This window comes from Natator depressus, chromosome 3, assembly GCF_965152275.1.
Source record: "Natator depressus isolate rNatDep1 chromosome 3, rNatDep2.hap1, whole genome shotgun sequence".
Taxonomy (NCBI): Eukaryota; Metazoa; Chordata; order Testudines; family Cheloniidae; genus Natator; species Natator depressus.
The window spans coordinates 31,200,985-31,215,977 of record NC_134236.1 but is presented as its reverse complement, the minus strand read 5'-3'; the positions used below and the strand labels follow the sequence as shown (position 1 = coordinate 31,215,977).

Genomic DNA, 14,993 nt, shown 5'->3' with positions numbered 1-14,993 from the left:
CAGAAATTCACAAGTCCATGACTTGTACCATATACCCCTAACAAAAACTTGGACCAGGGGGCCGCGGGTGCTCTGGGGGGAGGTGCTGGGGGTAGAGGGAAGGTTGGTGGGGCTGGTAGGCTCCCTGCACCGCTCCAATGGGAGCTGCATGGGCAGTGCCTGCAGGCAGGGGCAGCGCCCCCGGCGCCTCCACCTAGGAGCTGCAGGGACATGCCGGACGCTTCTGGGGAGCCCTGCTGAGGTAAGCACCGCCCCGCACCCCAACCCCCTGCCACAGTCCTGAGCCCTCCCACACCCAAACTACTGTTGCTGTGGGGGTGGGGGGAGAGAAACGACATGGTGGCCCGAGAGTGCCCCAGCAGCAGCTGTCTGAGCTGCTCGGGGAGCCCTGGAGCTAACCATTGCAGAATCCCTCCAGCCACAAACCCCTTCTACCCAAAGGAATCAACTCCTAGGATGTCATGTTTCAGAACGACTTGGAATTTTTATGGCCGCACTATACACATCTGAAAAAATATGATTTAGAATGGAAAATGTGACATAACCTTGATTATAGCATCATACAAGATTTTTACATACAACTGAATATATATACATTCTCAGTTTTGTTTCCATAGATCCAAAGTATGGAAATAACTATTTTTTCATCCAGATGTGAAAAATATGTAAACAGAAAATGTTTCTCGGTATTTGTAATGATTTCTAAATTTCAATTAAACAATATTAACCATGTAATGGCTTTTAAAATAAGAAATTCATGATCTCATACTGCTTTCCTCTAGTCTACTTTAACAAAAATCCAAAAATCTTTCAAGCAGTGTATTTCTGTAAGCCTCCAAATGTATCTTTGTTATAATGATTAAAGAACTTATAGCATGCACAAAAATATACCACAGGAGTTATGATGCAGATTACTCACAGATCCTATGGTAGCGTCTTTCTCAGTAAGTTCTTGCTTATGCCTAGCCATCATCTCTTTAATCTCCAATTCTTTCATGATCTTCTCTTTTTCCAAATCAGAGTACTGTTCTTCAGCAATGGAGCGAGCAAGTTGCTCTGAATCAGCTTTTGTCAAAGTTATCTCAAGTTGTGCAGCCAGGGAGTCTCTACAAATTATTGAAAAAATAATTAGTTCAGAAACTATATGAAAACCTTTTCCAACTGAAGTAAATATCCTGATTTTCTGTACATATACAAATAAGCGTCAAACCCTCACCTCTCATCTTGTAACTCCTGTATCTTTTGCTGCATTTCTTTACAAAGTTTGGTCTTTTCTTCACATTCCTCTTTAAGCTCACGAACTTGAGTCTTGTACAAAGTCTAGAATTTGAAACAAAGAAAAGGAAAGAAAAAGGACTTGCATATTCTAGCTGATGGGGTATCTGAATGAATGAGACAAGACCATGTTAAATCAAAAATCCTTCAATATAGCAAGAGGCCAAGCACAACAGTGTCTTGTCTCTTCTAGGCAGCAATACTCCCCAAAACAGTTTCTTTCACCTTCAATGCATGCACCCTCTCAAAGAATCCCCTTCATCACCACCCTCCTGAAACCCAGCTAGTGGGGAAAAGTGAACCCATTGAAATCCTCTCCAGCCACCCATACATTCCTCCATAAATGTAGTGTGCTGTCCTCACACAATGATTAGAAGTTCGAAAGTATGTATGCATGTACAATTTATACTCCACACATACACACGTACATGCTTTTTGATGGGTTGGGTTTTTTTTGTATTGCAACATAACTCATTAAAAATACTTTAGAAATTTGTTTTTAGAGTGATTTGGAAAAAGCAGCCTTTCCAAATCTATAATATTAAGACAGTTCTTCATAAGCTATCACGTCCATTTAACGGAAACGTAACTAACAATCAAGAATTATTTATTTGTTCATGTACAAAGTTGATCTCCCACAGAAATACATCTTTTTATAAAGATTATTATTTTAAGCGGGCAAATAAGTCATTGCAAATTAATTACATGACAAATTGAATCCTTTTCTCTCTGTTTATGCATTGCTGTGACAGATCCTACTTTTGCACAAGTATTTGCAGAGTAGTTTATGAGAACAAATTTCAGACTACATGAACATTTGCAGACTGTTCTTTAAAAAGTATTTGCAAGTCACTATCTGAGATGCAACTGTTCGTCTAACTTAGATGGTACTATTTCTGCTCCTTAAAGACTGCATTGGTAAAACAAAAACTACAATACATACTGAGAAATATTGTTCAGCTTCAAGCTGGTCTTGAAGCTCTTTCATTTGTCCATCTGCATCCTGACGTTCTCTATAAAAGCATAAAACAGTGCTTGTAAGCAAAATTTGTGAAGATATTCCAAACAACTACATAAGCACAGAAGGCTGTGTGCATGCACAGACATCTATAAAACTCTCTTATATCTTAGCATCCCCTGATCAAAGTACGGTCATCTATACCAAATCCTGAGGGATCCTCTGTCCCCCAGGTCTCTCTTGTTCTCCTATTCTCCCTGGACAGCTACGAATACTGTGCTCTCTTCTGATCCGGAAAGGCTAGTAAACAGCCTTTTAAACTGACAGTACTGTTACATGGGCTAGCCAACAAGAGACATTACAAAAGCAAATAGTCATTGGCCTCTTCTCTCATCTCCATGCAGGACATCAATAAAATGACACTCTGAGCTCCAAAACCTCAGGTAGTCAGAGTCGCAAGATGGACCTTGAACGTTAATTTACTGCTCTTTATAGTGCAGATTTTTTTAAACACACCCATTATTAAAGCAACTCATTCAATCACTAGTCAGCACTTCTGAATAATAGTAATACTTTGCACTTCTTCCATCAGAGGACCTCAAGAGTGCTTTACCAATGGCAGTGAATTAGACCAGAAGAGCCTCCACAAAACTCATTTTATAGATGGAATAAAAATGAGATCTTTCTAACACCTACATTAGTCTTGACCATTCTTGCTCCAGATAACATACATTGCTAATTACAGAGAGCAACAAATCTCATATGAAACAAACTCCCCTTCCCAATTTGGTTTTTAGTATCATCATAAAAGATTTATTTTAATTAGTGGTAACTGCTTAGTGTTTGTAAGTCACACTGAAGATGAAGTTACTAAGTGCTAAGTCTATTATCTCATTTTTAGCTGCAAATTTAGAGGTGTGCAATCATTTTAGTCTGATTCCAATATAGACTCTTCAGGAAAGCTAATTCTAATCAGCTTGTCATTTTACTCAAATCTTAACATGATCCTTTATGCCTTCACACAATCTATTTTTTGGAAAACAGCATTTCAGAGTAGCTTTCTATTGAATCTACAGGTGTAACTCATGTGGTCAGCAATTTTTCTTCTTTTTTGTAAGCTCTTTGGGGCAGCAACCGTCTCTTAGCATTTGTTTGTACAGAACCTATTACAATAAGGCCCCAATCTCTGCCAGGGCCATTAGATACTACTATAGCGTAAACAATGGCAAACCACCATCAGGAGTGTCTATGATACGATTGATTTTTGTATAGTCAGGATTTTATATACATACAGCTCTCAAATTTTGCATAAGATAGATAAAAATGCAATTGAATTTTTAAAATTAAAGAATTAAATAAATCTGTGATGCAACTCTGCTTACTTGCGGAGTTCATTATTTTGCTTTTCCAAGCTCAGTTTGATTTCCAGGAGATGGTTATTCTCTTGTTTTAGCTGTTTCTCTGACATTTTCAGTGTGTTGACTTGTTGTGTTTGCATCTTCAGGTCATTCTGCGTAAGGCAGCGCTTTTGTGTTTCCTGCTCTATTTTTAACGTCAAGTTTTTAACCTGAAAAACAAATTAATTTTTGTTTTGTTACATCAGAGGAATTTTACAGACCCATACAGTAAGGAACTCTAAAAACAATATTTACACTTGCACTGATTCTCTATTGTTTTTATTGTATTAACTATTGTACAGCTCAAACATGTCTTTTTTGGATATAAAGATTATTCTATAGCTAAAATGATCTCTAAGTAGAATAAGCAAGTTTTTCACCCTAATATAACAGAATTTTACATTCCACATAACAAATTTTTTAAGTCTGTCACAACATTGAAAAACTTCAGAAAATGAAACTTTACACTGTCAGGAAACCTTCCTGCAACCTACAGAAGTGAGTGTAGAGATATACTTACTATTATTTTCACTTGTAAAGATTTACAGATACCGCCCATAATCAGGAAACTTTAATACTTTTAAAACTGGAACAAATTTTACAATATCCAAAAAGTTCCAATTCAGACTACTTATATAATTGCTACTTACATCTTCATTTAGTTTATCCTTTTGTTTAAGCAGCTCATTTATTTTCTGTTGCGACTGTTTGAGATCACAGTCCAACATAGAACACCGCTTTTCAATTTCTAACAAGGAGTTTTCTACTTTTTGCTTTGAAGCTCTCTCCTCCAACAGCTTCTTTTCCATTTCTGTGAAATAAGAGAATTTAAATGTGAAGTCAGTAAGAGTTGTGGGTGCTCAGACCTTCTGAAAATAAGGACACTTATTTAGGTGCCTAGCTGTGGCCAAAATTTTAAACTTGGGTGCCTACAATTTAACATACTTTGGATTCCTGTGGGATGAAAGGTATTAGATGGCATGACAAACTGATGATAAAATTATGAGACACACAAAGGTGAGTGACTTAATATCTTTTACAGGACCAACTTCTGTTGGTGAAAGAGATAAGCTTTTGTGCTTATATAGAGCTCTTCTTCAGGATGTGGGTCTAGGATCCTTAGAAAACAGACAGCCATTTTCCCACCAACAATGCTTCAAAGCCTTGGCAACTTTAACAGAAGGATCCGGAGTTAGAATTGATGAAGAGCTCGACACCCTGGAACCTTTAGTAAGCAAGCTTCCTGGAGAAAGCCACAGGCACCAAACCTAGTCTCTTAGGCTTTGCATCTGATGATCACCCAAGAACCAGAGGGTTTAGCAGCTAGAGCTTCCTTAAAGGAAGTATCTGGAGCCTATTCTGCCCCTCTTTGAACAGTCTGGGCATGAAAGTCCAGCAAATGAAACACACAGAAGGAGAATGACCTTCCCCCAAGGACTTCAGGCACCTAATATGGTTGCCCAACACTGGGAGGACAGATGAGCATGAAGTATGTCTCTTAAATCCAGTTTCTTTTTTTTTTTTATTCTGCCATAACACGGAATCAAACCTACCAACTCTACAGAACCATCTACACTTATTACTATACTTCAATTACACTACACACTAAAAACAACCACCACAAAAATTACCAAAGGTATGCTCAATGGAGAAAAACCCCTGGATCTGAATGGATCAGAGCAGTTCATTTCCATTTAGCATGGCAGTTGACAGGAACTGAGGTGGTAGAGGACCCCCAGCATTTCCTTATATGGCCTCGTGCTCAGAATGTTCAAAAACACTGAGGGGAAGTATAGGAGAGGGCGTACAACTGCTCCAATGAATATGGCTTGGAGACGGTTCTACCGTTAGGCACCAACAGGCCTATAAGTGGGAATATGCAGAGTCATTCAAAGAGGTTAATGTACATGACATGGAGTGACTGCCTGTACTAAAATCCTTTTATTTATCCCCAGAATAGCTACCAAGAGGGCAGTGCATGAATCCTTAAATCATTGCACCAATGTACCTTAACCCTAACATGCAGGAGAGTATAATTCAAACAGCATCTGCATTCAAACCTTGGCCACTCTTGGGATGGTCAAACGGGGAAGTGGGGGTGGGGGAGAACTATGCCAAATGTGATTACTTTATGTGATCTGAGCAACTCTAGAATTTTTAATTTATATGCAAAACTCTTGAATCAGCTTCCTAACATGATTCAGAAGTGTATAATCTTATAAATTTCAACTTCACAATTAGCATTATAAAACTTATATTATCTAGATTACATAATTTTAAAATTAAGATTGTATGCATACCTTTCATGGCTTCAGACTTGGCTTCCTCAATAGATTCATAGATTTTATTCTTGTCTGCTAATCGTGCTTTTGTGGCTTTATGTTCAGCTTCTTCTTGTTCCAGGTTCTGCTGCATAACCTTGAGTTTATATGTCATGTCTATTTCCATGTTGCTCTTCTCCTGTTGAAGTTACAGGAAAAAAGGAAATTGACTTATTTGACAAAACAGTTACTCTTGACTGCAAACTAAGGCTAACGTAGTTACGAATAGTAGTACTATGGAGCATGACTAAAAGGCAATACACTAACAGAAGAAGACATAGTCCATGCTCCAAGGATCTTACAATTTAAGACCTCAGTCCTGCAATTGATTTAGTGTGGGCACAAAGAGGCACTGCATGGTTGCAATGGTACTCCTGTGTGTAGGAAATTATTGGATTGAGGGTTAAAAAGGGAGTACTATGTCAAGTTAAATATGGTTCAAAATTTAGGATTTGTGAAAGCAAGATTTTATAAAACTTAATACCAATAGAAAAGTTTTTCATAGATTTGCTACTAACAGCAGTTTGTTCTCTTTAAAATTTCTGCTTTAAAAGAAATTTGTACGGAACTGTAGCTTTACTTGGCACTTTACAGAGAAAGAAAATAACATAGTTCCTGACTAGCAGACTGTAATCTAAGTGAGAAAAACACAGAACATACACACAGAGAAAAGGTAGCCAATATTAAAGCAAGGAAACGTAGTGCAAATCACATTCTACAATACAACAAGTAAAAAAGCTCTACACTTCAGCAAGTTCCGATTTTTCAATGGGGACTAAAATAACCTTGTGCACAATACAGCCTACACAATAGAGCATCCCTATAACATCTAATCTGCTATGGGCAATCTTTCAACATGTTGCACAGGGAGCTTTCTAAGCAATCTGTGCAACACACCAAGAATAAATTCCTCTAATACACTAGGGTCAGTACACAGACCATGTCTAAGATTTCCAAAGGGGTCCGAACCTCCATTCAAAAATTTTTAGGGGTCCACAAATGAGAAAAGATTGAAAACCACGGCTCTAAGATATTCCTCTATCTTAAAAATACATTTACTGATTTCCTATACATGCTGAAAATTATTTAAAGAGAAAATTTAGGGAAAAAAGTTACCAATTCATGTAACTACCATGGATCTTCAATCTGATGCAGTTTAGTTTCTATTAATGCCATCATTTTATATTCTACCTTTTATACTGCAAACCAAGTATACATTCTACTCTAACGTGTGCAGTTACCTTTTCCAAATCTGTGAACCTCTCTTGCAATTGTCTCTTCTCCACTTCTGCTTTGGCTAATGCACTCTTTCCATTTTTTACTTCTTCTTCTAGGCTAGATATTCGACCTAAAAATATTCAGAACCACCACCAGTCAGAAAAAAAGTTAGCAATAAAAAGAAAAAAAAAGGTAGCTACAAAAGTTAAAACAAATACATTCACATTTAATAGGTGTTAGCAACATTTTACATCTACCGATACAATTTTATTAAGGAAAGATACAATTGACTTGGACAATTTATTAAAATTAGTTACAATTCCCAGATCAAATAATTACACTATACTCTTTTGTATTTCTGAAACGCAAATTAATGTAGACATTTGCTGTAATACCTTGTAGATCGCTGATAATCTCTGACCCATGACTTCGATCTCTTCTTTCAGATTCTAGGGCTGACTGAAGATTGATGAAGTCCTTCTCAAGTTTGAGTTTAGCATTCTCAAGCATGCAGTTTTTATCTTGTAATTCTCGATTATTAGCTTCCAACTGCTGGATTTGCTTTGTACTTTCAGTGTGGTTCTTCCTTAACCTGGCTGCAGTATCAGACTCTGTGCGTAGTAAAGCATTGGCTTCATCCAGCTATTGATTAATAAATACACATTTTAGACAATTAAAATGAAAAACGACATCTCCATTACAAATTAATCATCAATTTATGGACTGAAGGAAAAGGAAAAATATGGAAATGTTTTCTAACATTACATTAGTAAACCAACATTTCATATTAAAGAGCAACTTCTGTAACTTCTTGCAATTTTCTTCTGCTAAATAGGAAGCCTGAACTTCAGTAGCCCATTATAACAATGACTTTAAATTAACACTAACACACACACACACACACACACACACAGAGAAATACAACTTGCCTGTCTTTGTAGCTGATTGATTTTCTCATTTGATATCTGAGAGTTCTGATTTCTCCTTTTCAAATCTTCCAGCTGGTCTTTCAAACTGTTAACTATAATAAAATAATCATATGTGACCTCCATCACACACTGATTCACAATCTTTAAACAGATCTTACCAACAAAACAACAGTTCTGTTATCTTATGTTAAAATCCCCGTGTACCACGTTTAAGGTTCTGTTCCACATACCATCATTTTCCAAATTGCGTTTTTTATCTGCTTCATGTTCTGCTTTCCGCTGGTATTCTGCATTCTTGTGCTGAAGAAGAGCTTTCTCTCTTTCTAATTGCCTTAATGCAGATTCTACATTCTTCCTTGATGTTACCTGGAGATAATTATAGTTAAGTTCAAATAAAATACACAGAACCATGGTATTACTTTAAAGTTATAAAGGATAGCTCATGGATTCCAATTAACTTACAAATATACAAAAATGTATTCCATCTGCTTGCTGTATACACACACCATAACACTTAACAGCTGTGTTTGAATATAACTGCAGAACAATACACAATTAGCAAATAACTATATAGTTATACAATTCTATTTCTAAGGAATCTGGATAGTCAGAAGATCAGCAAAGGATGTAAGGCCAGTTCAAATCCACTCCAGACTGGCAGTGCCCTAAAGCTGTTACTGTATGAAGGCTGTTGATAGTCTATGTTAAATGATTGTGTGGGCTTCTGTCAAGTTTCCAGTGAACAAGTATGCAATGAACAAGCAGCATCAGCAAACCTGGCAGACTCAGCAGCAAAACCAATGATTAAATGGGCATGAGAACTAAGCTATATTCACCCCCTCCAGAGGTGGTCCCTGAACATCAGGGTTGAGGCACAAGGATGGGGGCAGTAGAGGGATGCTTGAACTGCCACTACCTGTTATCTGCTCTATGGAGGGAATATTTCAGCCTTCAACAGTATCAACCCTGCATCTTTAACTGGAATTCAATTCACACATGCTATTTCTCTATAAATTATTAACTAAGGCACAGGACATAGTAAACATGGTTCTGGAATCAATTAAATAATGCAGGAATCACTCTACCCTCCTCTTGCCAAGATATTGCAATAGTGGCAGCAGATTTATGCTAGGGTATACTGTTAGAACATAAACTCATGTTCTTGTGCCATAGTTCCACTGTTACTTAAAAGTTAGTGTATCCTGAGAAACGTAAACATACCTAAAACATGTAAGAACACTTAAGCAATAGAAAATACACTGATTTACCTCTTCATCTAGTTCTTTCACGGTCTTCTCTAAACGAGCGTTAACAGACCTGAGGAATATGAAAACAATTAGAACAAAAGCAAGCATTGGTTATAATGAAAAACAGAACAACATGGATGTGTCTTGTGAATCCTGCTTTAAGCAACCACACAAGCACCAAGAAAAAAATAATTTGTCCAGTAGAGGTGGTCTTCTCCAAAGACAAAACAAAAAGATGGTCAGGGACGCAACTCCATGCTCCAAGTATCCCTAAACCTTCAACTACCAGAAGCTGGGACTGGACTACATGGGATGGATCACTCAATAACTGCCCTCTTTTGTTCCTTACCTCTGAAGCATCTGTCACTGACCACTGTCGGAAGACAGCCTACTGGGCTAGATGCATCATTGGCCATTGGCCTGACCCAGTACGGCCACTGTTATGTTCTAAAGGTAGAGGGAATCATATGGGGCTAACAAATTGGCTGTTTAAAATGGGATCTCCTTAGTGGAGCTGGGATCCCTTACGTATGCTTTTAATTGTATTTTAAGTTTTTAAAATGGAAAATTAAAAAAGTTTGGCATAAATATACCAAATATAAACCGCTAACTCTTACCTGCACTTCTGTTCTAGTTCATCTTTGGCTTGTATTTCATTACTGAGTTGTTCTTCTAACTTGCTCATTTTTTTCTGAAACTGTGCAAACTGTCAGAAAAAGTATGGTCCACATATAAAATACGATCACGTAAAAATGAGTGTAGTTCAGTTAAATAACCAAGACAGATGAGCAATGAAAATCAATATAATCTTACAATTTGATGGGAACAGAACATTATTTCTCAACCAGTCACCACCACTGGATTACTGGGAATTAAAGTTACATCTCTGCAAGATATTAACGCTCATGAAGATTCTTCATGAAGATATCCATAGAAACAAAACTTGTTGCATACAATATTAAAATAAATCTATCCATCACAGTATTATGTGCTGCAGATGGTGAACCACAAAAGCTCCACAGGAATAGAATGTTGTTTCTTGCCCTCTCCTTTATTCTCTCTAACCCCAACTCTTGAGAGCAGATTCCTTGGATTAGTCTCTCCAAAAAAACTATATCGAGCATATGACCAAAATGGATGACATTTTAAGAATGCCTCTGAGCATGCTCAGGTAGAACACATCATGAAAGAAAGTGAGAATTTCTTAGTCTAACACTTGCACAGAACCTAACTTGTCCCCATTACATTTTGGAAAACGCCATATTGCCAATTCCCAACATTCTAAAACCATAAGTCAATACACAAAAATTCATGAGACTGGATTAAAAATCATAAATTTAGGAGTTTTTAATTGCCTTCTGGGCTTCTGAGTCTATAGGGTTCATGTTTTCAAACTTTTTTCTGCAAACATAAGGGGAAGAAACATTTTAAAAAAACCAAATTTGAGATGGTCACAATTACACAACTATAGGAGCTGGGGCATTAAGAAAAACATGAAATACTGTGATATTCATAATAAAAATGACAAGAGTTGGCAACACAAATATAGCATTTTATCAATCCTTTGTATTTTATTAATCAGAAATATAGAAAAATAAAATATTTGCTATTGAAACATACAATTGAAGGGACTATGTCACATATGCTTGGCTCTAAAACTACTGGAAGAATTCAGCAGACACTGCATGCAATTTTAAATGGCAATAGCCTCCTTTTAAAGAGCACCACACACTACTAATCTGCACAGTATGATGGAAAGGCAGTACAGAAGCACAGGGTGTATTTATTTTTATGTTTGCCGATGCATGGCATGAGCTTTTTCCACGGCTGTTTTTAAAGGTTTAAAAATTACCAACCCTCACAATTTTTAATTAATGGCATAATCCCCTTGATTTACTAAGAGAGGGCTAAGATCAATAATGGTTAGTATATTTGTTTATTTTGAGATACACAAAAATCCTATCAGACTTTCTGCCATCTTAGTGAATAAACTCAGTTGGCTAGCCACAAATACTGAATAAAGCTTCCTGCTTCAAAACTCACTCATACTGAGGGTCAGTTTTATGCTCACAACCATTCCTTCACCAGTACTGTGTGAAAATTTACTTTTCATGCCCTGGACAAATTAGCAATAAATCACTTAGATGTGGAGCCAAAATCTACAACGTTCCCTGGAGCAAAATCTTTTGTGGTGAACAGAGCCTTACACGTTTATTTGCAAAGTAAATTGTGGTTGCCAAATAGGAATTAAAGGTAACTATAGTATAAATCTGAACAAATATTAACCTTATTTCACTTATAACTAACTGTAGGCTCTTTCTTAAAAGCAATTTACAAGTTCTTTTATTCATAAACAAATTAATCTACTGTTAGCAGTTTACTGGGATAAACCCTTAAGATCTATTACTTCAATCTGACAAAAACTAACTTAGCTATCTTAATTTCTTTCATGATTCAAAATAATGCACCTACCTCTTTGCTGTCCTATAAAAAGAAGAAAACATTTTTTTTAATCATGAGCATTAAAAAGGCAAAGAACAGGAAACATTTCCTACAAATCTTTTTTTTTTTAAATGGTCTCACCATGCTTAATAAAATTTCAGACTTAGAATATTTTATACTTTGAAGGTCATCTTGGAATCTAATCATGTTTTAATTACAAAATGTTAAAGAATTTACAAATATTTGTTTTATTAGAACTAATATTCTCTACTACAGGGAATACATTTTCAATGGTTGCAGAAATTTATAAAAATATTAATACACCTTTTTAAATTTCTAAATTAAACTAATACTATATAAACACAATCCTTTCATCTAAAATGTATACTGCACAATTTCATGTAGTAGTTTGACATTTTCATGTTTACAGATGGAATCTGTCAGTAATTATACAGAAATATTCTAACATTCAGCAATACAAATTAACTATTCATAACTGAATATTGTTTAAATCCACTGTGCAAGTCTTAACAGACAGCAAAATAATTTAAACATACTTTAATGTTTATTAAAAAAAGTACTTACCTCATTTTTCCTGGATTGCATGGATTCATTTTCTCTACAAGACTGAGGAGAGTCACTTAGCAACCTGTCAGAAAAAAAACAACTCTTATTCAAGTTTTCAACAACTCTAGCAACCATGCCAATCAACTCATTTTAATCAATTCTCTCAAGTCTTAACCTCTGCTAGGCTATTCTCTGAATGAAGCCATTTTTATTCAGTATGAGTTTTCATTTGAATGTTCTCTTGGCCAAAGTAAACGTTCAGACTTTTTCAGTTCAACACAAGTTTCTAATGTTTAAATGAATACTTACAATAGTTCTATAATTTAGATACAATACACATGACTAATAATGCAAATTCAACATAAATAGTAATGAAAAGAAACAGCCCGAACACAATGTATGTCCTAGTTGTACACTTTTTTCTAAAATTAGCTAATCCAAAAATCCAGTACATATGCTGGGGTACAACAGCAATTTTATAAATTACTACATAAAAATTAGAAACATCCAAAAATTGGCATATTTTGATAAATCCAATTTAAACTCCACATTTCACATATTCAACAATTTTACAGTGTAAAATTAGATGCGTGTTTAAAGCAAAAGGAGAGGAATGTAATAAAATAATTTTCAACTGTATTTGATAAGATGCACATTAAAATACATCACATACAGATTCTCTCGATAGTAGGTAAATCCTATAAAAGGCAGCTGGTTTCCCACAAAGGCTTTGGGGATTGGAAAGGTTTCCACATCTCCTTTGTCATCCTCAATGTCATCAAAATTACTGCTGTCTATGTCACTGCTAAGCTCAGGTACAACAGGAGCAGCAGCTACAAAGGAAAAAATGGTCAGCTTCATGGTAAGATTCAACATTCTGTTGTGGATATATCAACACATTATATAATGAAAGGTAAATATGGCATACAGTAATTTCATCATTTATTTTATATTATTTATCACATAGCAGATCCATTAATATTTTTGGATTAATAAAATAATTTTCTTTCCACACCCACATCTGACAAAGTAAATGTTTTGAAGTGATCTGTTACCATGCAATACAAAGAAAATCATTTAAATAAATCAGTTTGCCGAAGAAGGCAGTTTTTATTGCATAAAACATACATTTTCTAAAGCATCCAGATTTAGGTCAGATATTTAATCCCAATTTTATCTTAACTATATGAATAAGCTTCAATAAGTGTGTCTGATTACAGAAGTTTTGATCAAATGGTAAACTAAAACAGCTAAATTTTTGCCAGAGGCAATTAAGTTCTATGAACTTAAATGATTTTAAGTGGTAGGTTAGACAGTACTCATACAACTTCAGGAGGTAAGCAAGTTAGGAAAGTACAACTGACTATGTAGCCATTTGTTAAAAAAATAAAAGATCAAACTCTGTTGTTCAAACAAATGCACTCTCTCTATATTTATAGCACGGCAAAAAGAGGAAGGGGGGGGGATGTTTTTGAACCCATACTGACATTTCTTTTATTATAAACAAGAACAATAGTAAGAAAAACAGCCTATGTGACACCCCTTGAGACCCAAAAAATTCCTGTACAAAACTGTTATGTGAATATTTTAAGTGTTTTACATTTTTAATTCCACATTGTTAAAACAGTAGCTGTTTATGCAAATATTGAACATATTCAAAATATAAACTACAGTTTACTTACTCTCTCGAATGTTATCCCAGTTCCATTGATCACTCTTAAAGAAAGGGTGCTGTTTAATTTCTTCTACACCATTTCTCCCAAGTCGCACCTCTCTAAACATAGTAATTAACCCAATTTCACATTAGAAAAATCAGTACTCCATTTTTGTTAAGTAACTTGTGACTTTGCACTTAAGTGCACAGAGACTTTAAACAAAATTAAGGTTCAAAGAGATATGGGCAGTCAATGTAATTCAGGCAAACTTTAATTAAAATCAAATCATCTGTTGTTTCTCATATTAAAAATGCTCCCAGTTTCTTAGCAGGCACTCTCTCTGCACGTACTAAAATGGCTAGAATTCTGAATCTGCCACGTGTGGAGTAAAATATTTTTCCATCTAGATTTTGTGTAGAAAGGGAGCACACAGGCACAAGTTTGAAATAAAAAAAATTAACTGCAAACTTAGAAAGTCTGCCAAACCACATGACAAACCTTAGGACGTAAACGAAGGGAGGTCTGGCTTAGTACACAGAACGGTTATTCAAAATCCCAATGAAATAAATATTTCAAAACTTCTATCCTCCTCCCCTGAAAAATAACCCTTACATGCCTTTTGCTTACATTTACAACGAAGACACCATGTGGCAAGTTTTAGATGTGACAACAAACATTTTTTATATAAGACTATCTTTTAACATAGCTCTCAGAACATAAAAACAACTTATGGACTTGAACAGATAAGTCACATGATAGATGCTCATTCCTTCTTGTCACTTTAAGTGCTTCAGTAGTGATTATGTATACAGAAAGAGAGCATCTGTTTTAAATAAATCCCCCAAGCACACATTTAATATAAACAGGAAGATGTACACACGTGGGGGAAGTACTCCTGGACACTTTTATATTATTAAACTCTTCTCATATCTCCTCTCCACCTTTCAGCCATCCTGGGTCTTGAACAAGACAAATCCCTACTAA

At 35.7% G+C, this 14,993-nt stretch overlaps 1 protein-coding gene across 1 annotated transcript in view; it reads right to left on the bottom strand.

Moving 5' to 3' along the window:
- ROCK2 (Rho associated coiled-coil containing protein kinase 2) overlaps window positions 1–14,993 on the bottom strand; it is a 167,037-nt gene that overhangs the window by 39,960 nt on the left and 112,084 nt on the right. The window contains exons 8-23 of the mRNA XM_074947657.1: window positions 14,037–14,128; window positions 13,028–13,187; window positions 12,373–12,436; window positions 11,818–11,829; window positions 9,963–10,051; window positions 9,367–9,415; window positions 8,329–8,464; window positions 8,099–8,190; window positions 7,565–7,811; window positions 7,193–7,299; window positions 5,931–6,090; window positions 4,281–4,441; window positions 3,616–3,800; window positions 2,219–2,288; window positions 1,217–1,320; window positions 920–1,106 (exon numbers count right to left, since the gene is read on the bottom strand). Coding sequence (XP_074803758.1) covers window positions 920–1,106; window positions 1,217–1,320; window positions 2,219–2,288; window positions 3,616–3,800; window positions 4,281–4,441; window positions 5,931–6,090; window positions 7,193–7,299; window positions 7,565–7,811; window positions 8,099–8,190; window positions 8,329–8,464; window positions 9,367–9,415; window positions 9,963–10,051; window positions 11,818–11,829; window positions 12,373–12,436; window positions 13,028–13,187; window positions 14,037–14,128 — 1,915 coding nt within the window. The remainder of the gene's footprint in view (window positions 1–919; window positions 1,107–1,216; window positions 1,321–2,218; window positions 2,289–3,615; window positions 3,801–4,280; window positions 4,442–5,930; window positions 6,091–7,192; window positions 7,300–7,564; window positions 7,812–8,098; window positions 8,191–8,328; window positions 8,465–9,366; window positions 9,416–9,962; window positions 10,052–11,817; window positions 11,830–12,372; window positions 12,437–13,027; window positions 13,188–14,036; window positions 14,129–14,993) is intronic.